Source organism: Pleurodeles waltl, chromosome 4_2 (assembly GCF_031143425.1).
Source record: "Pleurodeles waltl isolate 20211129_DDA chromosome 4_2, aPleWal1.hap1.20221129, whole genome shotgun sequence".
Taxonomy (NCBI): domain Eukaryota; kingdom Metazoa; phylum Chordata; class Amphibia; order Caudata; family Salamandridae; genus Pleurodeles; species Pleurodeles waltl.
Genome location: NC_090443.1, coordinates 331216521 through 331242013, shown reverse-complemented (window position 1 = coordinate 331242013; position 25493 = coordinate 331216521). Strand labels below are relative to the sequence as shown.

The following is a 25493-nucleotide window of genomic DNA, read 5'->3' as shown; positions in this document are numbered from 1 at the left end:
TGCCTGCTGGTCGATGCTGCACTGGGGGTTGGTTTCTCCAAGGCCTGGGGGCTGCGTGTGCAGTGGATCTTCAGGCGTCTGTTATCTTCATCCGGAGCTCACGGTCAGAGGGGTCAGAGGGATTCTCTTTGCAGGCGTTGTCGTGGAGGGCTGAAGAGGTCAACCCAGGGTGGGCAATTGAAATATGGAAGTAGGCATCCTGCAGCCCAATGCCACCATACAATTTCCAGGGTCAAGGGCAGGCAAGACCTGGGCCAGGGTGACTATCCCGAATATCGTACCTTCGGAAAAACATGTTGGGAGGGCACAGGTCAAATGTAGGCTGAAGGCCTCTGTTCTTCTTGGGCACCAGAAAGGAGGGGGGATAACAACCATGCCCTACTTCTGGCGCCAACACCCTCTAGACAAGCCCTTAGGCTAAAAAGCCTTGCATTTCCCTTTGCAAAATGAAGAGATGGTCTTCTGTCACTTGTTGTGGGGCGGCGGAACATGAGATGTAGAAGAAATGAATGGGAGAGCATACCCTCTGCAAACTAGGGAGAGCATGCCCTCTGCAAACTATCTGCAGGACCAACCGTCTGAAGTGATCGCCTGACAAACCTGGAAAGAATCAGTGGATTCTGCCTCCCACCAGATGGCTGTGCTTCGTCAAGGGCACAATAACGGGGTTTGGCAGGCAGGGCTGTGTGTGGGGCCGGTGAACTGGATGCCCGCTAAGCTTGACCATGTGACTGGTAGGCACGTCAGCCGTGACCATGAAAGAGCTGGGTCATCTGAGGGCACTGGACAGCGTGAGGGCAAGGGGTACCTTGTCAAAAACCATGAAAGGAGCATTGGAACTGGTGTGGTTGGTGAGATGGCATTGAGAGGCCCAGAAAGCGAGCAGGACCCCTTCTCTCTTTAAATTGCTCAAGAGCAGAATCAGCCTGGTCTACAAACAGATGTGTCCTGTCAAAGGGCCTGTCCATAAGGGAGAACTAGATGTCGCTAGAGAAGCCAGTGGATCACAGTCATGCATGGCAGCGAATAGCAACACTGGTGCCAACAGCTCACCCGATGGAATCAGTGGTGTTCAGGCCACAATGAATCATGAACATGGCTGCATTATGACCATCCTGAATTGCTTGGGACAGGACAGGGTAAAGGTTTTCAGGCACACCAGGAAGGACCTCTGCCACCGAATCCCAGACAACATGGGTGTAACATCTCACAAGCAGCTGGCATAGACAAAGTGGAGGGCCAAACTGCTGGAGAAAAAGACCCACTTGCTGAAAGTTTCCCCATGTTCGGATTCCCTGTCAGGAGGGTGTTAGGAAATGTGATTGGATTAGACCAACTCGTGGTGTGGCAGTCAGAACCACAAGGTTGTCGGGTGAAGGGTGCTGCGAGAGAAAGGGAGGGTGGCTCAGAACAGGCCAGCTGACTGGGGCCCAGAGGAAGGTTTGGCCTAGGCCCCTAATAAAAGTGCCCTTCAGAACCTCATTAAATTGGAGGAGAGGCTCAGTGGAAGTCTTTCCAGGTTGCATCATCTTGGTAAGTACATTAACTATTACCTCCATGGTGGAGAAATGGCGGTAGAGAACTTGGGCCACCCTATGCATAACCATCGAGTAAAAAAACCAGATACCAAGTGGTAGGTCTGCGAGGAGAAATAAGAGCGGTTTGTAGAGACGTATTAAGGCCACTACCATCCTGCAAATCCTAATGCCAAATATCCTAATATATGCCTGTAATTTTATGTTTGAGTGGACTCATCACCCTTGTCGTCATAGTCAGAATCTTTGCCAAAGAGGAATTGCAAGGTGGGCAGGCTGCCTAGAAGGGCTGGTATGTCCAATGGAGGAAGCAGTGTCTCTAAGGATTCGGGTGCAAATTCAGTCAAAGTTGCATTGATACAGACTTGGCGTCGGAGAGAATGATTGGGTTCTCCTCCTCCGGTATCAACAGTCAGCATGGGAATCAAGGAACATGGGGCGGGCATTGATCTGGGGGTCAAAAGTGGGTTCGACTGTGGATCAAGAGGCAAGGTGGGCTCAGAAGGTCGAAAGGGCAAACCCTCTGACTCTACTCCAGATGGAGGGCCTTGCAGCCCCTTGAAGCCTGGAGGCGCTCCAGAGGGAGTTGGCAGGGATCCTAAGTACAGGAGTTTGCCTCTGCACAATTCTTCATTTGCCAAACCCCAGGAGTGAGATTGAGAAGGGTGGTGCTGTACCTGCCAGTGCTCAGGCGAATACAAGAGGCTCAAGGGAGCAGAATCCCGCTTTGACTTCTTGTGTTTCTTCTTAGATTTACCTAAAGGACTCTCCTCTCAAGCAGTTCCAATGACTCGGTGAATAGAAACGAGATCGGGAATGGACATTGGACATGGACCACAACTCAGAGAGGCCCTTACACAGTCTTCTTTTGCTTGGTGAGTTTTGCTATGCATTTTCCGATGGCTTCGGCTTCATCAACATGCAGGTGTTGGAGTTGTGGCTCAACACTAGGTACCAGAAGCATACCTACTGGGTTTGAAACCTGTAGTATTGTTTCGGGGGAACACCCCTTGCACACTGGAAAACTTCTGAGGTAGTGTCTTAGAGAGACACAAAGGGTGGACTGAATCCATGCCTGGCAACACAGAAAGAAAGAAACTGGGGTCCGTACACAGGAGTTGGGCATATATAGGCCCTGCACATTTTTTCTGGAATGGAACAGCATCCGTGTGAATGGGAGTGCAAAGTTACTGCTAAAAAAAGTTTCCAGATCCATTCTGAATTCTAGGAAATACTCAAAAGGTGAGGAATCTACAGCTAGAAATCCCTATCACAAAGAGTGTTACCAAAGGTAAGTAACTTGTTCTTCTAATGGATACTTTTAACAGCAGATTCCTCACCTAGTGAACAGGCACCAAAGCAGTCCCCCTCAAGGTGGTGGGCCTGTGGAATGGCTCAAACCAGAAAATCCTGTGGAGGTGAATGGGCAAACTGGCCTTTCTGCTGGACCTGGTTTTCAAGGCAGTAATGCTTTGGGAACATATGGACTGATCACAGCCTGACAGATGTCCAGAACAGGCACTCTGCATGTCAAAGCAGTAGTAGTAGCCTTAGCTCTTGTTGAATGATTCCTCAGACTCTCCGGGGGCTGCATCTTGGGGAATGTGTGTCAAGAGTTTTATAGAGAGGACTATACATCTTGATATGGTCCTTTTATGTACAACCTTACAAAAGCTAAGGGAGGATGTTCCAGATCCATGTTCAAACCCTTGTTTGCCCCAGCGTACCTCAATCAAGAAGAGCTTATCATCTACCTGCTGGTCATTAATACAATTGATGTAAAAGCTCAAAGCTCTCTTGGGGTCCCAGCAATAGTCTCTCCTCCTTTTTCAAGGGGTGGGGTAAAGGAACAAATGCAGGAAGGGTGATGGATTGTGTGACATAGAAAGATATTACAGTCTTCAACAGCAATGTCACCCTAGTCCGTAACATCAGTTTGTCCGGGAAAAAGGGGGTGTATGGTGGATGCCTGGACAGAGGTTGCAGCCTCCTTACACACAAGGAAGATTGTTTTGAGCCTCATTAGACACAAAGGACAGCTGTGTATTTACTCAAACGGGGAAACATAACAAAAGTCATAACTAAAGTAAGGTACCACCGTAGCATCACAAAAGCTTTGGGTAGAACAATTAAGATCAGACCTTTAAGAAAATGCCTCTCAACGGGTGATTAAATAAGGATTGTTGGTCTGGTAAACACAAAAAGGGTGCAACGGCCAACAATTACTCTTTTACAGTGTCCATAGCAATTCCTTCCTGGGCTAAAGACAGCACAAATGGCAAAACATCCTACATCTTTGTCTGTATTTGCTCTGTATGGTGGGACCTACACCGGGCCACAACCTTATCCCAGTGCCCATCGTAAACACGTTTTTTGAAGGGCATCTGGCCTCCAATGACAGCCACTAATTCAGAAGGCAGATCAAAAGCCTTCAACTGTTGTTGCTCAATCTCCACACAAAGATATAGACTGAGCAAACTCAGGTGCTGTACCCTATCCTGGCATGTGTGACTGAAAATCATTCCAAACTGCAGACTGATCGAAGGAAAGATGCTCATGCCCAGAAGTTCCAGGTATCACACAGTCCTGGACCAATCTGGGGCCACTAGAATTAATTTGGCCTTTTTTGTTCCTGGTGGCCTTCAGAACATGGGACAGGAAAGGTTGCATCGGGAAGGCATACAAGATTCCCAAGCTCCACTTAAGGTGGGGTGCTCCTTTGAGAGGGAATCTTCTTGGTAACGCCAGCGAGCAAATGTGTAGACACTGCACGTTCCCACTGGTGGCAAAAACATTCATCCAGGGTTCTCCTCATGCTGGACAATGCCCTGCACCACCTCTAGGTGTAACTGCCATTTGCGATCCACTAGGTGTCACAAACTGAGTTTGTCTGCCCTGGCATTCAAAGATCTCACCAAGTCGTTCATGGCTTCCCTTTGATAGACAGAAGGAAGGCCTTCAATGCCAAGTCTCCATATATCCCTGATGACCTCTCCAACCCAACATTGACATGTCTATCACCACCATCGGCTCTGGGTAGGGTCTGCTGTTGGTCCAATTGCAGTCAACAAGCCACCACTGCAGGTCTTCTGTAGTCTTCTTCAAAACCTGGATGGAATCTGACAGGTTCCATTGGTGCTGAGCCCAATGAAACTTCAGGTCCAACTGCAAAGCCTGCATGTGCTACCTGGTGTGTTCGACAACCAGGATGCAGGAGGTCAAGAAGTTTCAGAGCTACTCTCACTGAGACCCAGGACCAAGGTTGAAACATTTTGATCATAGCCCTAATGTTCTGGAGTTGTTGAATCGGAGGGAAGACTCAAAACTGCACTATATCCACAATGTCTCTGATGAAGAACACCTTCTGAGGAGTCAGGTGTGACATAGGTAAATTGATCGAGAACCCCAAAGATGTTAAAAAGGTCTGCTGTCATCTGGAGGTGGTCTACTACTGACTGTTATGAGCCTGTCTTTAAAAGCAAGTTGTTGATGTAGGGACAGACTGGTACCCCCAGCCTCCAAAGAGGTTCTACAACCACTGCCATCACTTTCATGAACACCAAAAGGGCACTGGTGAGGCTAAAGGGGAGCGTAGAAAACTGAAAATGTTCTTGACCCACCTTGAACTGCAGGTAACACCGATGAGACTGCAGGACTGGAATGTGAAAATGTGTCCTGCAGGTCCAGCACTAACACCCATTATCGAGGGGAGGTAGAACTTCGGCTAATGTGTGCATTATGAAATTGTCCTTTTCAGGAAATAATTGAGGGGATGAAGAGCTAAAATAGGGTGAAGGCCTTCATCCTTACTCAGCTCCAGCAAAATAAGAGTAGCAACCATTCCCAATTTCTAATGATGGGACCTTTTTTATTGCTCCTTTGTTCTAAAGAATCTTGGCCTTCTGCCACAACATGGAGAAATGATTCTCTGACAGCCAATGTAGAGGTGGACCATGGTGTTGTCTTTGCACCAAGCCCCTTCTGAAGTCTTGAGAACAGCGAAACTGTTGGGGATGCTGCTGCCTGGGTGCAGAAAGGATGAGGGTGAGTTCTGTGGCCCTATTTTGCTTGAAGCACTCCAGCGCAGTCTACCTTATCTTCTAACAGATGGGTGCCATCAAATGGCATGTCCATTAGTGATACCTGAACATTACCTGTGAAGCCTGTTGATCTCATCCACATGTGGCGCCGAAGAACCAACTGCTCGTCCCAAGTAGTCAGTGGTGTCCATCCCTGAGCACATAACGTATTTTGCTGCATCCTGGCCATCTCAAATGAGCCAAGCAAGCAAGGTTGATGCACTCAGCACACTCTAGCTGGCCATATCCCATAAAGCTCATGAGTACTGTCCAAGGGGGCTGCTGGCGTTTACTGAACGAAGAGTGAGGCTTGCTGTGGAAAACATCCTGCTCCTCAATGCATTCATGCTGTGGAAAACATCCTGTTTCTGAATGCATTCATGTGTTCCGATTCCCTGTCTGGAGACGTAGTAGAGAATGAGTTAGGGTTTAGTCTACTCGTGGATACCTGCCCACCAATATTTCAGGTGTAGGGTGTTGCAATAGGAAAGGAAGATCACAAGGGCAGGTCTATGTCTTCTGGCAACTTTTCTATATACTGGTGAGCAACAACAATGGTTTGCCCAAGTGCCCATTATTTTGTCTGTCAGGACTTCATTAAAATGGAGATGCAGTTCTGTGGAAGTCTGCCCAGGTTGTACAATATCCATAAGCACATTAGTTTAAACTTCACTGGATGGCAGCCCATATGATCACCACAGCAGAAAAAGCAGATTCCTCTGTGGAAGGGTTATAATCATCTCCAGTATGACTATGTTGACTGTGTTTTGAGTCTAAGAGCAGAGGAATATGAAACACCCTACATAGGGGCAATGTTTTGCCTGAGTCATAACGGGGTTGAACCAGCTGCGTCAAAGGTTGTGGAGGACGCAACTGAGGTTGAGGTCTTGTTGGATTGACTTCAGAGTCTGGCAAGACAATAAGGTCTTACTCTAGTGCTTACAAAGCAGGGACTGGTATGGATGGTAATGTTGGATTCAAAGTCAGGTTGGGAGCCGGCCATACAGTAGAAGCAGACACCGCAGCAGAATCAAGAGGCGCAGAGGGGGTCAAGGATGGCTCTGTCGACGGTAGCCTGCCTGCAGGCCTTCTCAGATCTCTGGGGCCCGAAGGCATGCCATAGGGAGATGGAAAGGTGCTGAAGATGTGCAACCTGGCTACCTTAAAAACCTCTAATTGTTTCAGCGTTGCCTGTGGACCCAGTAGTCATGCTGAAGTTTCAGTTTCTCTGTAGAAGATCTGGACTGAGACTAGGAGATACCTTGACTTCCTTCTGAATTCTCTGGCCAAGAGCATCAGGACAAGGGAGATTCATGCTTCGACTTCTTGTGGTTCTTTTTGGACTTGGACTTGGACTTACCAGATAATTTGAATTGTGAAGAGGACCTTGCACTGTAAAGGCCTCGAAAACAGGATTGGGTCTGCATCCTCAACTTCAACAGGCCCCCTCATGTATCTTTCAACGGACTTTGGTGACGTACAGCTAGACTTTGCAGTTACAGATCATATTGAGATTCATATGGGCACAGTCCCCGCAGGACCTGGAGTCTTGCGAAGACCCTATGCACCAGAGCTATACCTGGTTGAGAATGTGTAACAGACATCTGCTTATAACAGTCTCCTGCAGTCTTTGGAGGGGGCATGTTCCCTGGCACACTGTAGGAACATTTTTTATTTAAAAATAAAAAATAAAAAGCTAAGGGAGGATGCTCCAGATCCATATTCAAAGGCGTGGAAAGAAAGGAACTACATCAGCGCACAGGGGTGGCACATATTTGTGGCTCCAACATAACTCCTGGGGCGGGATGAATTAAATGCAGTACGGCATACCGTCTCCTGCTAGCATGCAGGAGCAATGCTGAGAAAAATCACTGGAGCCTGTCTAGCACCAGGGGATATCCACAAGGTGGGGAATCTATGGTTTTAAGTATCCACCAGAAAGCATAGATTCAGACCTTTATTAGTACAGCACAATATAAAAGTTGTATCTTCTGAACCATGATCATACTCAAGATCATCAAAGCTACACAATGTGGTTTTATGCCATGATCTTGTTCACTGGGTCCATTAACTAGTGGGCATGAAAGAACAGCAGAGAATAAACTGCACAGCTGATGCTATTTATTGCCGCTGTGATGGAGGGGAGAGACAGCATGATTCAAATTTTGGTCCACGGATCCACGAATCCGAGGGTAGATATGCATGCCTTTGAAAAGGAATAGTTGATGTTTTTTTAACCCAAGAAAAAGTTCAAGTAATAAAAAAAACAAGTGCTAAAACTGTCACAAGGTACACTATGGAATGCAGCGTAGGGTGATGGCATGGCCCAAGGTGTTGGCTGGCTGCCTGCTGAGGGTTGATTGATGGTTTTGGAAATCTCCACTGTAGAGGGCCAAAAGCAGTGCTCTGCGTTTGTTGACTTCCAACAGAGGGTGGGGCGCAAGGCCATAACATTGGATTTAAGATAAATAAATAAATTCAATTTATAAACTACAATTAAAGAGCAGCTAATTATTATAAAATAAAACATAAAAACCACTGAAATAGGCCAGTTATGGTTAGTTACACAAATCATAATTCACACTTCATGATGAAAACCATAAATGGGCCACCAAACGCATATACATGCACAGCACGGTTAGAGCGCACAGCCTGGACTTCGGATTGCCCTCCACTCAGCCTGCATTCCCAATGACACAAATATTCTATAATGTCTTTACCTCTTTCTCCTCACTCCAAAGCATGATGAGATACATTCATTTGATCACAAGAAAAATTGTATGCTAGGGACTGCCTTGAACTACGTTTATCAGAAATCTGCACCTGGGAGCTGTTTGAAATGGGCTCTTTGCTCTTCTGAAGAGTTCATTAGAACCAAACGCTGGTATCAAGGGCTAACGTAACTGGCTGTGGGTGTTAGAGTGTTTGACTGTGCTTCAATAGATGAAACATGCATTCACCTCCACAAAGGATTTCAGATCATTTAATAAATTTAGTCGCGCAGTAAACACATTTGTTTTGCCTCCACCAAGCCTAAGAGTTATGATAATTTGTCCTTTCCAGAAGGGGAGCTTCAACTGGGGCACCTGCTATATGTGTAAGTGTTTCCTGTTGAGGTTTAATTTAGGTGAAATGACCATCATCGCCAAAAACGAGAAGCTCACCTGCTCATTTATCTAACAGGAGTCCACAGTTTTGCACAATGTATCTGTCCAACTAGAGCACTTTCTACTTGTTAGGTAGTAAGTGCTCCCTCGTTGGGTTAATGATTAGTTTGGCTGATTTTCGCCTGGGGAACCCATCACCCAGGGTCTGGCCTTCAATAAATGGATGAGAAGGGCCGTGCGGCCCCCCTCCCTCGGACGATTTCGGCCCTGGGGACGCAATCCCCCAGGGCCTTGCCTGCTATCTTTTTTGGGGGGCAGAGAGGGGGCCTCATAGCCCTCCTCCTCCAGCCGATTTCGGCCCCGGAGACCCCATCCCCTGGGACCCAGCCATCTGTCCTGGGTGCCCTGCACTTGGGACCGCAGGGGGCAGCCTGAAGGCCCCTGCCGTCCCAGTTAGCCCCCCCAACCTCCTGCGGGAGTTGGCATTGCTGACAGACGGGGAGCTGCTAAATATGCAGCTCCCTGTCTGTAGTCCGGAATTCTCCGCTACCTAGTAATCCTCTCCTCTTTTACATTTTTGATGGTTGGCGAGCATCAACAGCAGCTCCATTTGGTGCCCCCTGTGATGTCTTGCTTACTCCGGAATCTCCCACCTTTGTTCCTCATCTTCAGATTCTTTTTTTTTGTAGCTTCTTCCCTCAATCTGCTTGGTGGAGGTGGGTGGGTCACTTGTGAATCCAAAAAATTCTTAAAGATACAAAACTACACCTAGAGGTAAGAAACTATACGTTTTGCAGTGTCTGCATTGATTTTTTTTTAGCAGTTTTGGTGATTGGGTTGAAGATGGCACTTGACTCGTAAACAGACGTTGTAAAACGTTTTGTCCTACTTGAGATTCATTGTTTATCTGTATGTCAGATAGAGTTTGTTTTGTAAATATGTGTACTGTTGACTATGTTGTGCCATGCAAATTTCTTGCAATGGTGTATTTGGCAGGAAAAGCAATGGTTCCTCCTTTGTTTCAGTCAAATGCGCCTTGGAGTGACAGTTAAAATTTATCCTGCGTAAGTGTGGCGCAACTGAACTGTTTGAGCAATCCATCTTGCAATTGTGGTTTTAGTTACTGGTCTCCTAAGACACTATCTGCAAATGATACAAATAGTTGTTGATTTTTTTTAGCGTGCCTTTGTCCTGTCTATGTAGTACAATATGGAGCGTCTTGTGTTTAATGTATGCAGAGCTCTTTCCGCACGAGTCCTTGGCTTATGGAAAAAAGTGGAATTTATATACTTTGATTCATGTAAAATTGCAAAATGAGTATTGGCACGAATGGTGGTAGTGTTCTCATGACGATCCTGTCTTTGTGAATTCGAAAATAGGGTTCTCATACTGTAATTGCTTGCAACTCACTCACTCTGCGTAGTGACGTGATAGCTACTAAGAAAGCAATCTTTAAGATTAGCATTTATAAATTAGCTTTGTGCAAAGGTTCGAACGATTATTTAAGTTAGCTGAGTGAGTGCCACATTTAGATTCCATGTGGGGGCTGGTATCTTTCTTGGTGGTGCCATCCTCCTTGCTCCTTTCAAGAACCTTTTAATTACCGGAGATGTGAAAAAACATCTTCCAATATGTCCTATTGTGTACGCCACTATAGCTGCTAGATGAATCCTTAAAGATGCATAAGTAAGTTCTTCTTCCAGAAGGTAAGTTAAATATTTTAATACCATTTTGCCCTTAGTACTTTTTCTCCATATTCCCTTCTTTATACTCCATAGTGATCATCTTTTCCATTTGGATATGTAACATCTTCTTGTAGTTGTCCTTCTTACTTCCCTTAGAACTGCCATTGTCTTTTCTAGCAGCTTAAAATGTCAAAATTCTGAGTCTTCTAACAGCAATGCTGTTAGACTCGAAATTATCGGTTGTGGGTGAATTACTGTTCCCTCTTCATTGACAACAGACCCTGTTGTTTTAGTAACGTTTGACAGTTTCCTTGTGCTAGCTCTATTGAGCTCTGAGAATCATGTTAGTCTTGCCCACTGTGGGGCAATTACGATTAGTGTCATCCAGCTCCTCTTGGATTTGTTGATTACTGTGCACAACAGTTAAATCAGGGGAAAAGCTACGCAAATGTCCCTGACCAATTTTTCAATAGTGGATTCCCCACGGACAAGTGGTGCAGCTGTCTGGAGGTGAAGCTTTGTCATCTTGGAGAGTTACAAACAGATCTATTGTTGGGATTCCCCATTTCTGAAAGAGTCTATTACCTTCTGGTTCAGTTCCCATTTGTGGGAGCAGGAGGCTTGTCTGCTTCAATATGGTATTTTCCCGGCAGATGTATTGCTTGTATTTCCATTTTCCTCTGTATAGCCCATTTCTATAGTTCTTGAGCTATCTTTGAGGTGCTGTCTGGGTCCCTTCCTGTTTATGTACTACATTGTTGTTGTATTTTCTGTTTGAATTAAAACTGTTTTCCCCAAACGTTGTTTTTGGAACAACTTTAGGGCTAGGAAGACTGTCTTCAGCTCCAGTATGTCGATGTGTTGCACTGCATCCGGTTCCTTCTGTATCACTCATATTTTGAGTGAGCCCATGTGAGCTCCTTATCCCATGTGAGAGACGTCTATGGGTATCATCACTGTTGGAGTTGGCTGTACAAATGTTATCCCTTGTGTAATGTGTGCTCTGTTCCACCAAGTAATCTCCTCTTCTACCTTTTAAGTGACAACCATCAGATCTTCTCAATGCCCAGTTGCCTGTGACCATTCGTTTTGAAGCTATTCCTGTATTGACTTTTTTTTAAGTCTTGCATATGGAATTAAAGGGATGCGTGATGCCATCTTCTCTAGCAGTTTTGCCGCTGCCCTTGCTGTCAGAGCTTGCCCCTGGCAGTAGTGGTGAATCTCTGTCAGTAGGAATTGTGTCCTCTTCTCGTTGGGGTGTGCTTTCCCTTGAATGGAGTGGATTCTTGCTCCCAAGAAATAGTTCTCTTGTTTGGGTTCTGGAGAGGACTTTTCTATATTCAAGGAGAAACCTATTGTGTAAAGTGTCTCCATTAATTCTTGGATGTCCTACTTGCAGTTGATGTAAGAGTTTGCTCTGACTAATGAATAGATATACATGTATTTTGTTACTTCTTCAGTGCTCCGCTTCTGCCGCCAGACACTTTCTAAACTCCCTTGGTGCTGATTTTATCCCAAATGCCAGTACTGTGAACTGAAGATGCTTTCTGTTCACACAAACCTTAGGTATTTCTTGTGCTCTGCATTAACTGACATGTGCAAATAGGCATCTTTTAAGTCTAAAGTTGCCATGTAATCTCCTTGCTTTAACTGTGGTATGCCCTCCTGTAAGGTTGTCATTTAGAATTTTTGAGTTTTTATACATTTGTTGATGAACCTGAGATCTATGAGCCTCCTCTGTGTTACTGCCCTCGTCCCTTGCCTATTTCTCAAAAGGCCTGGCATTTGTGTTGTTGGTACTATCAGCCTTGTTGTGATGTTGCAGGTTGATGGCTGCCTTGGAATGCTTGATGTGATCTTCTAGCCTAGAAACTTCCTCTGGTGGCAGACCTTCTTGAGGCAAAGGTGCTCCTTTGCATTTCACCCCGAAATTGCAGTGCGCCTATAGATTTGGCTGTTTTGTTGTCTTTTTTTAAACTCATCGAGGCTTTTTCTACAACGCTCCCTAACAACTGTTTCTGATTGAAGGGACTGGAAGCCTGAAATTCTCAACCATGAATGGTGCCTCAGTGTGACACCCATCACCATCTGGCAGCTTGATGTGTCTGCTGCATCCAAAGCAGATTTTAAACAAGTATTTGCATTGTTTTTGCCACTTTCAGCTAGATTTGCTGCTCTTTTTCTGTACTACGAGGGAAGTGCTTCATCACTTCTCCCATTTCTTCCCAGTGCTAGTGTGTGTCTGTTCAATAAAGCATTTTAATTGACAATTCTCCACTGGTTAGCAGCACTGCGTTCAACTCTGCAACCCATGAGGTCCATCCTCTTACTTTCCTTATCCAGCAGCGTGACGAAGGTTGAGGGAATGCTGGCCCTTTTCCTGGCTGTAGATGTAATTATTGAATCTGCAGGGACAGTACCATTAATGAATGCCGGATCCTTTGAGGAGTATTTGTATTTCTTCTCAGCCCTTGGTGTAACAGCTCTGCAAGTGCCTGGCTCTTTGAATGCCTCCTTACCTTGGTCGAGGATACTAGGGATCATGGGTAGGTACTAACTCTTTGCCTGACTGGGCAGCAAAGTCTACCAGGGAACACGATTGTGGCTTGTTCTCACCCAGCTGTACCAGAAACTCATCAGCTGCTTGATGACCTGGCTACACATTCCAATATCATCCAGAGGCGAAGGCCTCAACGGCTAACTCTTGTCACCCTCTTTAAGCGAGTCTGTTTAAAGGTCTTGCCATTGTGGATCGATGTATTCAGATTCCTCTGAACACTGATACATCCCTACTTGTTCTTCATAGAAGAGTTCTTCCTCCTCTGCTGGAGGCTCTGGAGGGAGCAGAGTTGGGTTCTTTTGACCTTTTTCTCAGGAACCTCCATCTGTGCCAAAGTCTTTTGCGGAAACCTGAATCATCTCAGACTTTCGTCAACCTCTTTCTTCTTATGTAGAAGAGTGGATATTTCGGCCCGAGTCGATTTTGCTTCTTCTCAATTTCGGTGAACCATTCTTTGGGGTTCGGGGTCTTCATTTTGTATGTTGAAGATCCTTTTGACAATGTATCTGTCGTCGAGCTTTGATGTTCCGTTCTCTACCTGCCCTTCTTCAACATTGAAGCGTCTTTTTCCCTTTGCATTCTTGTACATCTTGGGTTTTTCTGGAGTTTTCCCTTGACTGGAGACCCACTCAAGGGATACGTGGGGCTCCTTTTCCCTGGGCGTGCCTGCGGTTGGCAAGTGTTTAGACGCCGAGGCCCCCTTCAACATCCAAGGGTCAGCACTTTTTGACCCAGACAATTTTTACGAGACTGATGTACCTCTTACCTCGTCTCTTTTCTTTTTTGTCGCCTGTTCCTAGACGTTGACGATTTTTACTTCTGCATCCAAAGTTTCTCCTCCTGCTTCTTCTGCAACATTATCTTCTTACTAGAGAAGCCTAGATCCCTCAGGGAAGGTGTTGTCTGCTGGCTATGCATGCTGTGATGTGCCTGACTCAGTCTCTCCCTTACTCTCAGCGTCTTCAATGTGAAGGCATTACAGTCCTCACTTTGCTGTTCGACGGGAAGACAGAGGTTGCAAATTGGGTGCTTATCCTTCTTAGAGAACTTATGGTGGCAGTTCTGAGAAAACCTGAAAGGTGTCTTCTTCCATCTAGGCCCTTCAGGGAGCCCCTGAAAAGGCATTCTCTGAATTTCTTCCAAAATTCAAGTTTTCTTCTCCTAATCTTCCTCCTGATGTTCTCTGTCGGTGATGTTAACAATTAAGATGAACTTCTCAGCGATTTCTTGGAATTTTCTTCCCAAACTACTTCTCTGTGTTGGAGATTCCTCAGCAGGCTTCCAGAACCGATGGTGGAAAAAAAGAATCAGATGATGGAGAACAAAAGTGGGAGATTACGGAGGAAGCAGGACAATGCCACTGGGGACATCAAATGGAGGTGTAGTCAACGCCCACCAGCAAACAAAAATTCATAAGAAAAGAAGAACTACTATAAAGTGGAGAATTCTGGACCCAGCCACTAGATGGTGGATTAACACACAGAATGTGAATCCAGAAAAATCGTCAAACTGCAAAACTACACCTACAGGTAAGAAATAATATGATATCTATATGTAGATATATATGGATTTGTAAACTCTGAAAAATGCTGATCATGCTCAGAATCTGGCCAGGTGTCAGCTCAGAAAAAGACTGCACAATGGGCCTGTATGCAAGTAAGAACTTCAGCCCTTGCATTCTTGGACATCTTGGGTTTTTCTGGAGTTTTCACACCACTGTACACACCTGAAGAATATCCACAGCAAGAGCTGGCCACATGGTGGGTTGGACCTCAAGCCTGGCCACACAGCCAACCCCTGCTCAGCACAGCTATTGCTGTTGTACTGTAGGAAATGGGCCTGCACCCATTTTCCCCTGTGGGAACCTCTATTGCACACAGTTGATAGCCATGTGCAGAAGGGGTTCTTTATGTGGGTGCAGGCCAGACCCTGTAGTCAGCTCTCATGTCAGAGCTCAGGTTGGCAACATGGGAGAATCAACAGTGCAACTAACTGCATGGGAAGTTGGGGGGCAAGGATTTCACCAGTAGCCACTCCCCCAGCTGCACAAGGGGTGTCTCTACTAGTGGCTGCCCTCACAGAGATAAGGCAACTGTAGAATATAAAAACATGGGATTTGGAAATCGTATATCATCATAAAATTACAGACTTTCTCAAACAAAATTTAAGGGTATTTTATGTTTCCTCATAAGACATCACATGCCTGAAAAATATCAGTTCAAGGCATGTTGTGCTTGGTATCCAAATCTAAAATCCACTGGTTAGATGTGCATACCACAATTCACCCTTCAATGCACTGTTCTTCATATGATACACAATGTTTTATATATATATATATATACACACACACACACACACACACACACCATCCAAAGGTCCACCTTGTGGCGCGCAAATTTATATATATATTATTTTACTTTTTTTCCACTTTGAAAGAAGAAAGGTTACAGGGACGTTATAGTTAGGCTCACCTTTTAAACGTACGAAACTATAGAAATTCACCAGTTATAGTTACCTCAAGTACCTATAACTCGTGTCCTAAGGTAACTATAACTCGTGCCCCTGCCATGCACAGTTTTTTAATCAAAAATATTACTGCAAATATTACATCGATATTATCAATGATATTATCAAAAATGTCATGAGTGACGTAATTCGTAGGGTAATTAGCAGTGCATGGTGAGGGTGCGAGTTATAGTTACCCTTAGGGCACGAGTTATTGTTACTTGAGGTAACTGGTGAATTTCTATGGTTTCGTAACATTTAAAATGTAAGCCTAACTATAACGTCCCTGTAACCTTTGGGATTTTAAGTGAATTTCTATGTTTTTTTAAAGTATAGTAATTTTCATTACTATACGTTAATCCAACCACGGCTGCGACAGGGCCTGGCCGGCCAACCTTCTATAAGCAACCAACATTGCATCATGCACGGCCTTCACCCATGTGCAGCGGAGGTTGCCCGCAAGACCAGGCCTGAAGCCAGATCCTGAGGCCAACCCCCCTAACTACCCAACACCATTCTTTGGCCGTGTGCGGCAGAAGTTGGCTGCAGCCTCTCTGGGTGTCAGAATAACTGTGAGAGGATGTATCTGGGGGTGAGTGGCTGTGACAGTGTCTGTCTGGGTGTGAGAGTGCATACATTTGTGTTTTAGTGGGTGCATCAGTGTGTGCGCGGGTCTGTGAGTGGGTGCATGAGTGTCAGTGGGTCTGATTGGGTGTGTGAGAGTGAGTGGGTCTATAAGTGAATGCATAACTGTGAGTGAGTGCATGAGTGGGTGCACAAGGCTCTGAGTAGGTCTGTGGGTGGGTGTGTGAGTGGGAGAAATTGATTGAAAGAGACAGAGAGGGAGAGAAAGTGAAAGTGAGAGTGAGAGGGAGGGAGGTAGAGAGTTTTTTAGGCTTTGATGTAAGAGATATAGCTGTACAATTTAAAAAAAAATGTATCTGTCAGTTTTAAAAATTCTAACAATTTGTACTTTAAAAAAAAAAAAAAAAGGGAAGCAAGTCCGGCTGGACTCGAATTCTGTGTGCTCAGTGTGAAGGTCTGCATCCGTCACACTGAGCTATTGTTTGTTTCTTTTTTTTTAGCTACCTATTTATTTATTTATATATTTTAAATTTTTTCAAAATGCTCTTTACGGGCTATCTGGCACTGAGGGGTAAGCCTTGCGGTGCCATCGCTTCAGCAAGCAAGGGGCTGCTTTTAACAGCAGCTCCCTGCTTGCTGAAGCATTTCATCACTGTTCACTGCAGGGGACAGAGATGAAAGTTTCAGTTTTTGACAGAGGGACCTGTAAAGTGCTTGCTGTGGCTTATGCAGCCAAATCACAGCCAACATCTATGTCCCGGGGGTGGGTACCCCGGGACACAGCAGGATCCGGGCCCTGGGGGGCAGCAGCCCCTAGGGCCATCTGTGGTAGCTCAAGGGGGGGCTGCACCCCAACGTAACTATAACTCGCACTTTCGCCATGGACAGCTAATTACTCAACATATTATGTCACTGATGAAATCTTGTATGGCATCTTTGATATCACTGCAACTTTTGCAATAACATTATTGATAAGAAAACTGTGCGTGGCAAGGGTGCGAGTTATAATTACCTTAGATCGCGAGTTATAGTTATCTGAAAGAACTCTAACTGCTGAATTTCTATGGTTTTGTAAGAGTAAATTCTGAATTTAACTATGTCCCTGTAACCTTTGTTTTTTTTCTTCAGTGAATATGTATGTGTGTGTGTGTCTGAGATTTGCATAGTTGCGGATCTGCACCTGGATTTGAGTCCACCTATCCCCATAGAAAGCATCCACTTGCAGGATAAACAAATATATATTTGTAAAATGCCCCCTCCCCCACCCTTTTTATAACATTTTTGTGGTTAGGATATGCCACTCTGAGAGCCTGCTTCCCATCCTCTATGGAGTCAGGCTATATTGCTTTGTCTCCTTAGACCTGCCCAGATGAACAAGTTACTTACCTTCGGTAATGCCTTACCTTGTAGGGACAATATCTAGTTGCAGATTCCTTACCTTTGAAATTCCTCCAGGCATCAGACTGGATCTTGAGATTTTTCTTGAGCAGTACCCCTGCGCACGTTAGGTGGTGTCAATAGGCTTTGTCTCCATCGACGGTGTTGTTCACACCGAATATGACGTGTGGGTCCTACACAGGTGCCACTGCAGCGTGCATCAGTTTCTTTACATGTCTTTCCACTCCATCGGCGCAGAGCAATGAAGAATATGGACTACTGGTGCGTCAAAACTAAGGCCCTGGTGAGAGGGCAAGGGAATCACTTTGCAGAGCGGGGAGGATGGGTGGGTCAGTAAGGAATCTGCTACTAGATATTGTGTCTACCAGATAAGGAGTTACTGAAGTTAAGTAACTTATTAATCTGATAGAGACTTCTAGTTGCAGATTCCCCACCTTTGGATAGATACGTAAGCAATACTTTCCTCAGAGGTGGGTCAGTGAACCAAGATCACGCTAGAAAGTCCTGCAGGACTAAACGGGCAAAGTACCCATCCCTATGTACCTGACTGTCCAGGCAGTAGTGTTTGGTAAACTTGTGCATGGATGCCCACACTGCCTGCCCGAAAGATATCAAGGACTGGAACTCTGCGTATTAATGCAGTGGTTGCAGCTGTAGCTGGAGTAGAATGAGCAGGCAAACCCTCGGGTTGCTTTTTGGTCATTGCATACCAGATATAATGCATAGTACGACTTATCTAGAGATGGTCCGCTTTTGCACTGCCTGACCTTACTTCACACCCACATAGCCTACAAAGAGTTGGTCATCCACCCGGAATTCTTTTGTGCAATCAAGGGAGAACGTTAACTCTCTTTTCGGGTCTAGGCGGTGGAGTCTCTCCTCTTCTTTAGAGGGATGTGAGGGTGCAGAAAAAGTAGGGAAGGTGATGGATTGGCCTACATGAAAAGGCATAAACACTTTTAGCAGAAAAGAAGCTGTAGTGCAAAGCACCATTTTGTCAGGATGGATGAAAAAGTAGGGCGGCTTAGATGACAACGGTTTGCAGAGGCAAGAGTAGATAGGACTAATGCTGTATTGTATAGTAGTGTGGGCAAGCAGTTCGGCTTATCAGAGGGTAGTGCTAAGCATTTATTGTACTCATAGAGGCAATAAATGAGACACACACTCAAAGAATAAATCAGAGACCAATTTAGAAAATAACACTTGTTTTTATATATGTTTTAAACCCAAGAACTTCATTATCAGGTCACTACATTTTTCAGCATAAATACTTTTCACTTACAAAAGTTGACTCAGTGCAATTTCAGAGTTCTTCAATGTTAACCTATGGAAGGAAAACACATTTAGCAAACAACCACTTTATGACAACTTATGGGACCAATCTTCTAGATTTAAGGTGAGTACTGGGCAAGGGTCAGGGCAAAACCAATAGGTCACTTCGGGCAGCACTGGGGCGGCCGGGTGCAGAGGTGTAGTACAGAGTCGGGTGTCCATATATTTCATTGGGGATTGGTCTCAGTGGGTTTTACACTGAAGGCTGGACTGGGGGGCCAGTTAGGGACAACCAACAGGTAGGCCTCAAACATGGTGTGCCTGTGGAAGTAGGTGCACTGTTGGTCCTCTTCACCAGGGTCGACGGATGCAGGGGTGTCCTTTAGCATTGGGTTTCTTTTGTCCAGGAGCACTCGCGGTTGTGGGGTCCTGTGGTCTGAGGCTGCATGCATCATTGTTGAGTTCACGAAGGGTCAAACCATAGTGGGCTCAAGCTCAGGAGAGCTGAGTAACGTTGACACCAGGGGACCACTTCAACTTGGGTCGGCGGCAATGATTGCAGTGGTTGCTGGAGACGTCGTGTTTCTCTCACCACAGATGCCACGGGAGAGGAGGCCTGCGTGCAGCGGCTGCTAGCAATTTCAGGGAGTTCAGAAAGGGGGAAACCATGATGGACTCTGATTCTGGACAGCTAGAATACCTTGTTGGCACCAGTGGTCTGCTTCACCTCAGGTCGTGGACGACGGGCGCAGTAATGACTTCAGGTGTCGGGTCTTTGTGGCTCCGGGGGCTGCACAGTCCTTTCTTTGGAGTTGGTTGGAAAGCAGGTCTGCTGCTCACAGGAGACTTCAGTCTTTGTGGAAGGCAGGCAGTCCTATCAGGTTTCTGGAGGCTCAGCTGCAGGACGACCCGTCTTCTGGTGCGGAGTCCAATGAGAAATGCAGGCAGGCCAGTGAGGTTGGTACCAGGTCAGCTGCTCCTTCACCTCTTCTGTGGGTGCATCTCTTTTTTGTCCTTTTTCCTTTGTCTTCTTAGGTTGTCAGGATCTGGGTTCAAGGGTCCAGGAGTGCCAATTTAGGGGTGTTACAGGGAGTGCCAGGTGGCAGCCAATGGGTTTCCCACCTTTAGGATGACTACACGCATTCTATTACCATTTCCATTGGGATTGCACATAACCGTAAAGTTAGTGGCCTAATTCCATCCAAACCAAGGTGGAGGAATTTAAAAAATGGTGTCCACTTCAGCTCGTCCATTTTAGGGGTGAGACTGGCATGAAGTGGGCACACATCCTAATTTAACTAATTTTCCTGCCTGTCTTGCAGCCAAAAGTGGGATCAGGAAGGGGGGTCAGTCATCTCAGCCATTTGGAAAGACCTGGGTCGCATTACAAAGGCGGCTAGGCCTTTAAAGCTCCCCGCCCTGTAATCTCCATTCAGCCTGATGCTAACACCCTCTGCCAGTGCAGTGTTTTGTCTCTGGCCCTTTCAGGACTCTGGCTATGGTGAGTATATCCTGTTAAAGCTGCTGCAACACACATTTTCAATTATGACCAGGCAATAAGATCATTCTGATCCTGGGATGCCACACAAATCTTGGGCACATTCGGCGCAAACAGAGTATAAATATGCCCCTTAGTGTTTAGTCCCACAACAATATACCTCACATAGCCAGTGTATTTGCACGTGCCCACTCATTTATAGCATACTCTATACCGGCTTAGCCGCAAATAAGCCATCCATATGGACAAAAAAAAAAAACATATTCTGACCTTTACACCCTCACAGCAAATTATCCCGACCCCACTCTATCCTTGTCTAAATCACGATTGTTGCCAACTGCCACGGCAGTGATTGTTATACATCCCCAATTGACAATGTAACTTGGACCTCTACTAATGTACAGACGGACTTACTGTTTTGCTTATTTTTTAGTCTGTTAGTTGTATGTTTTAATCTGCAATAGAAAGATATCGTTCTAAATTCAATATGTGGCCCGCTAAATGAGTACGGACTACAACACATTGGCATAGCTCCACCATTTCAAGGTCATCTTTCAATTGCCTCCCATCCCTGTGGTCTACTTTTTACCACTGAATATTAAAAAACTAACCTGTGATACAATAAATGAGTTCACTCTGGTTAGTCCCAGCTCCCTAAAGTGTTCAAACTCCGGAACAAATTATATATTTTAGATCTCAGCCCATATCTCCAATCAGGTCCATCTATAGATCCAGGTCAGAAAGTGATTCATGCTTAGAAACTGAGCTCTTGACAATTTATTACCAAACATTTGAATAATAAAGTACTAATCAAATCAGCCATTTCCAAACTTTATTTAACACCAATCAGTTTTTGTTCACAGTCTAAATTAAGGCTGCTAAGGCAAGGTGGTGATTGTTATAAAGATCACAGATCCTCCATTCCACAGTGATTATCCTTTTAAACTAAACTTTTACGTGCTACTACCTCCAGGCTTACCCGTCTTTCCTGTGAAGAGTAGGCCTTCGCCTTTTCAGTGTCCAGATGTGGAACCAAGAAATTATTAGTATGTGACAATTTTAGGGATTATTTTGTCTTGTTCAGAGTGAGTCTTAGTCTTTTAAGAAATTGGGCACAAGCAGTTACTGTTTTTTTTTTCCAGATGTCCGTAGAAGCATCTTTTACTAATCAGGTATAGAAGTTTGGGTATACCTGATTAGCTACGAATGACGATGCGCTGCTACTGATGCTATACTTTTCAGGACTGTTCTCCGAGCTGATTTTAATGGCAAACAGCTATTTTGTATCTTACAAATTTCTGAATCTTGAAATGGATGTGTAGGTGTCTCAGAGATCCAGTGACATATAAGCTTATTTTCCATCATCAGCTTGTACACCCTCATTCATGGTACCCTTGCAGAATTACTGTTTCCTAAGAAATACATTGAGCAGCTGAATGCCCAAGATGGGTCTCCATTCCCCTAATCTCTTCTTTATGATTACAAAAAAAAAGTGGAGTTGAAGGCTACACTGTGATGGTTTGTTCCTTTCCGAGGCATGATAATGATTTCTATCTTTAGCAAGCACGGATGTTTGTATGTCAGCTTAGGATGGGGTGTTTGTGGAAAGTACTGAACAGAGTCCAGAGGATGGCCGAACTTTATGAGATCCAATATTCATTTTTATGATCTCAATTGTGCTCTCTGTTGCCAGAAAGCAGATGTGTATCCACTTCAGAGCAGACTTTTCAGGGAACAGAACTAGTGAAGTCCTCAATACTATTAACAGTTGTTATGCCATTGTGATGGTATAGGGCGGCCTTGAACTTTTAACTCCCAAATAACTGATTTCCACTGCCCCATATTATCTCAATCATGGTCTCAAAGGTGTCAAAGAACCCTATTCATAGACGGCGCCTATGTCTGGAAGATTGATTTCAAAGAGAATTTCAAACTGATTGGTTATTATTCTATCTCTATAGTCAATTTTATTCAAGCACACTGCATTCCTTGAGTCACTATCATACTCGTTAACACAGCATGACAATCTAAAGGGGTTAGCGGGTCACTTGTTTAGACATACATGTACACAGTGGCACATATAGCTTGATACGTGCTTACCATTATTAAGTATAGTATGCAGTAGCAGGGTTGTAACTTGGTAGACACAACCACAATAGAATGTGCAGACACATTTTTACAGTGAAGGGTGGGCTGCAACATTTTTTCATGATGAATAGCTATTTAACGCAGATATGACGCTTGGAGTGGCTTTTCTGTCCCTACTGTAACTATATATTTAAAGGACAACGGTAGAATGGATCATACTGGTACTTTGCAACAGAAAAGAAATTCCATAAGAATAAATCTTGAGCATGAAATGATCTACCATCCCATATTGCCCCATTTAGGAGCTACTCTTCTAGGCAGCCAAAGGTGTTCACAGAGAGATGGACTGCAAAATAAGAACGTTCATGTACACCACTAATGGGCACAAAACCCATGCATTCTTAGTAGAAGGCCGGTCAGGACATTGGCTTCTATATAAAAAAGAAAGAATAGCCAAGGTTTACTCTGATAAGGATAAGGTTAGAAGGGTACCAGCTAAGTGCAGCTCTTCACATAGGGGGATACCAGAGCAATAAAAAGGTCCTCATCATAGACTATAACCAATCAGAAAGTCAACAACAACCAAAAGGCTCAGTGCAAAAAAGTCAATGATGTCATAAACAGCAGTGCAGAAATTCACATACAAGTCCAAGGTTTCAAAAAGTTATTTATCCTCTACCCCTTAAAGGACCATTCAGAAAGTTTCCAAAATCATTTGAGCCTCCAGGGATCACCCAGAAATGTTCCACTCTGGACCATTCAGAAGGAGTCCTAAGCACACTCTGGGCAACCCAGATGAGCAAAAGTCCTAATAGTCAGCAGAGCAAGGTACTTGTTGAAATGGCCATCGGTATGTTTACTGAAAAGAAAGAGCAGGGTTTGAGATCTAAAGCACATAGCTGTGCTGCCATACCATGCCCTAGTGTCCACTGTAGAACTGTCATGATGATCTGATACAGGGATGCCATGATAAATAGGTAGTTATTGGGAGTTAGCAGCAAGGAGGCAGTGGAGTAGACAGCAGCAGCATATTTAAAACCTAGGGAGACACTGTCTGCCCTCGCGGTGGTGGGCGGAAAGGGGGGGGGGGTCTGCAGGGGCCATAAGTGAACCTTCAGCCCTCATGGGATCCACCTCCTGAGCCAGCTCAGTCGGCATCATTATATCCATTTGGGGAATGCTGTGTAATCTCATGGTGGGTCCTATGGTTCGTCCCCATACCTTACCTGCACAATGGTCAACACTGGATGCCTAATCGCCAAAGATGCAAGTCCCCATTTCAGTACTTTAGCTAAGTGAAAATGTCCCTTTAGTTACAGTAACATTCACCCGGTGTCTTAAAGCCAGGACACTATGCCCTCCTAGTCTCTCCCCACACACAATCAATGACAGAGGAGGCACTGTACCACAGGAAAACGTGGCAGGATGCCTGGACGGCACAATGCCACAGGTTGCCCACTCTCCCACCCTGTGTGCACCACTGAGATACAGAGCCCCATGGGAACTTATCTGACAGCATGTCAGAGTAAGGATGAGAGGAGTAATGCTAGAAGCTCACCGGACACAAAGAGAGACCATGGAGACTCACCCCCAGACAGCAACGCTGGGTACATTGCTTGAGGGATAGATGCAGCAGTGTCAGTTTCAGGGGGAGGGAAATCAACACCACCATAGTGCACCTCAGGAGACACTGCACGAGCAAGGGGAATGTTGCATGCCCCTGGACATAAAGAGAGGACAAGGAGATACCCCATAAAGCACCACTGCCACAGACTGCCTGGCGTGCAGAAGGGTTCCCATGCTGCATGGTCAGTGAACAAAGTCCCAGAGGGCACCCACTCCCTCTAGACTTCAGCAGGGGTGACACTAAGAGTTGGAAGGCACCCTTCCAAGGAAATATTGAGGGACCTTTCTGCCCAGCCTAAACACAGCCTACACTTTTGTGCAACCAAACATCCAAAGGGCCCCAATCAGTTTTGACAATGTACAGTACTGCGGTATTAAGAAGAATGCTGCAGGCCACAGGAAGACCATATATCCCCTCCCTGAGTCATCATAGGCGAGGAGACGGACAGCCCAAAACAGAAAGCTTTATCCTTGAAGAGCCATCCCTGCCCCCAGGGCCTTAGGGGGCACTTGAGATTCCTTCGGCCTCTCACTAGGAGAGTAGCTGTTGCACGAGTCTCTGGAACAGCTCCCGATGGTGATACACGTAGATCTGGGTCTCCCACAGCATGTTCACCAAAATGGAGTCACTAACTTCATCCAGCATCACCTCTGTCTGCAGCTGCGGGCTCAGCCTGGGGGGAGAAAGAATAAACTTGATTACCACCATCACGTGGCACAGATCCCCACTCCCTCATGCAGACAAAATGATCAGCTTGTCTCTCTTTGGCTGGCTCCATACAGTGGCCCACCATAGAAAGTACTCATTCTGTCACCCCAGGCATGTGTGCTGTCGTTCTCTCCCAAGCAAGCCCCGTTGAGGTATAATGAAGTACCGTCCTGCAGGCTTAGCCCGTGCCTCCAAGTTCAGGGCGCTCACAGGATGACGCTTTTATTGTAAACCCCACCCACTGGCGCCCAAAAACAGACCCGTTTCAGATCGTCAATAAGTGATAAAAGATAGCAAAATATAAAATTCCTTTCCATGTAAGATAACAGGCTGGAAAGGAAGGCGCACGTGTAAGTAAAGAGAAAAACAATTACACGATATTTAGCTCTTTTGTAAAGTACTGGTTGTCTTTTTGGGACAACTTCATAGTGCATTTTGAAAGACAAGGCAAAGCAGCATAAGCATTATTAGACAGTGGGTTATTCGAGTCAAGCAGCAGCAGCCTTCCTGCATTCTTCGATCTCGAGAACATGGAGCAAAACATTTCCTTTGGTGGCTGCGGGGCTGGGTTTAGCGTGTGGACAGCCCAGAAAGACGGTGGTCGCGCAAAACCGAGCTGAAGCATCGTGCAGAACCTTCCTCTCCAAAGTGGAGAAGGACCCCCGCCCGGAAGTCATTTAGGAGTTGCAGCTGCGACCCCCGGCTTGTCCCTTGTGACTCCCGTGTTAAGAACACGGGGTAATTCCGCTTTCCTTATGTTCCTGTCCATTTTTCATTATACTAATAGTGAATAATATTCTATTATTCGCTATGAGTGTAATAAAAAATGGAGCACACTTAGCTGGA

The 25493-nt window shown here is 45.4% G+C and overlaps 1 protein-coding gene across 4 annotated transcripts in view; it reads right to left on the bottom strand.

Moving 5' to 3' along the window:
* Nucleotides 1-21039: 21039 nt before the first annotated feature.
* PLA2G6 (phospholipase A2 group VI) overlaps nt 21040-25493 on the bottom strand; it is a 317414-nt gene continuing 312960 nt past the window's right edge. For all 4 annotated transcript variants that reach the window (XM_069231334.1, XM_069231337.1, XM_069231335.1 and 1 more), the window contains one exon: nt 21040-24612. In XM_069231334.1, the coding sequence (XP_069087435.1) occupies nt 24471-24612 (142 nt within the window). In that variant the 3' untranslated portion in view covers nt 21040-24470. The remainder of the gene's footprint in view (nt 24613-25493) is intronic.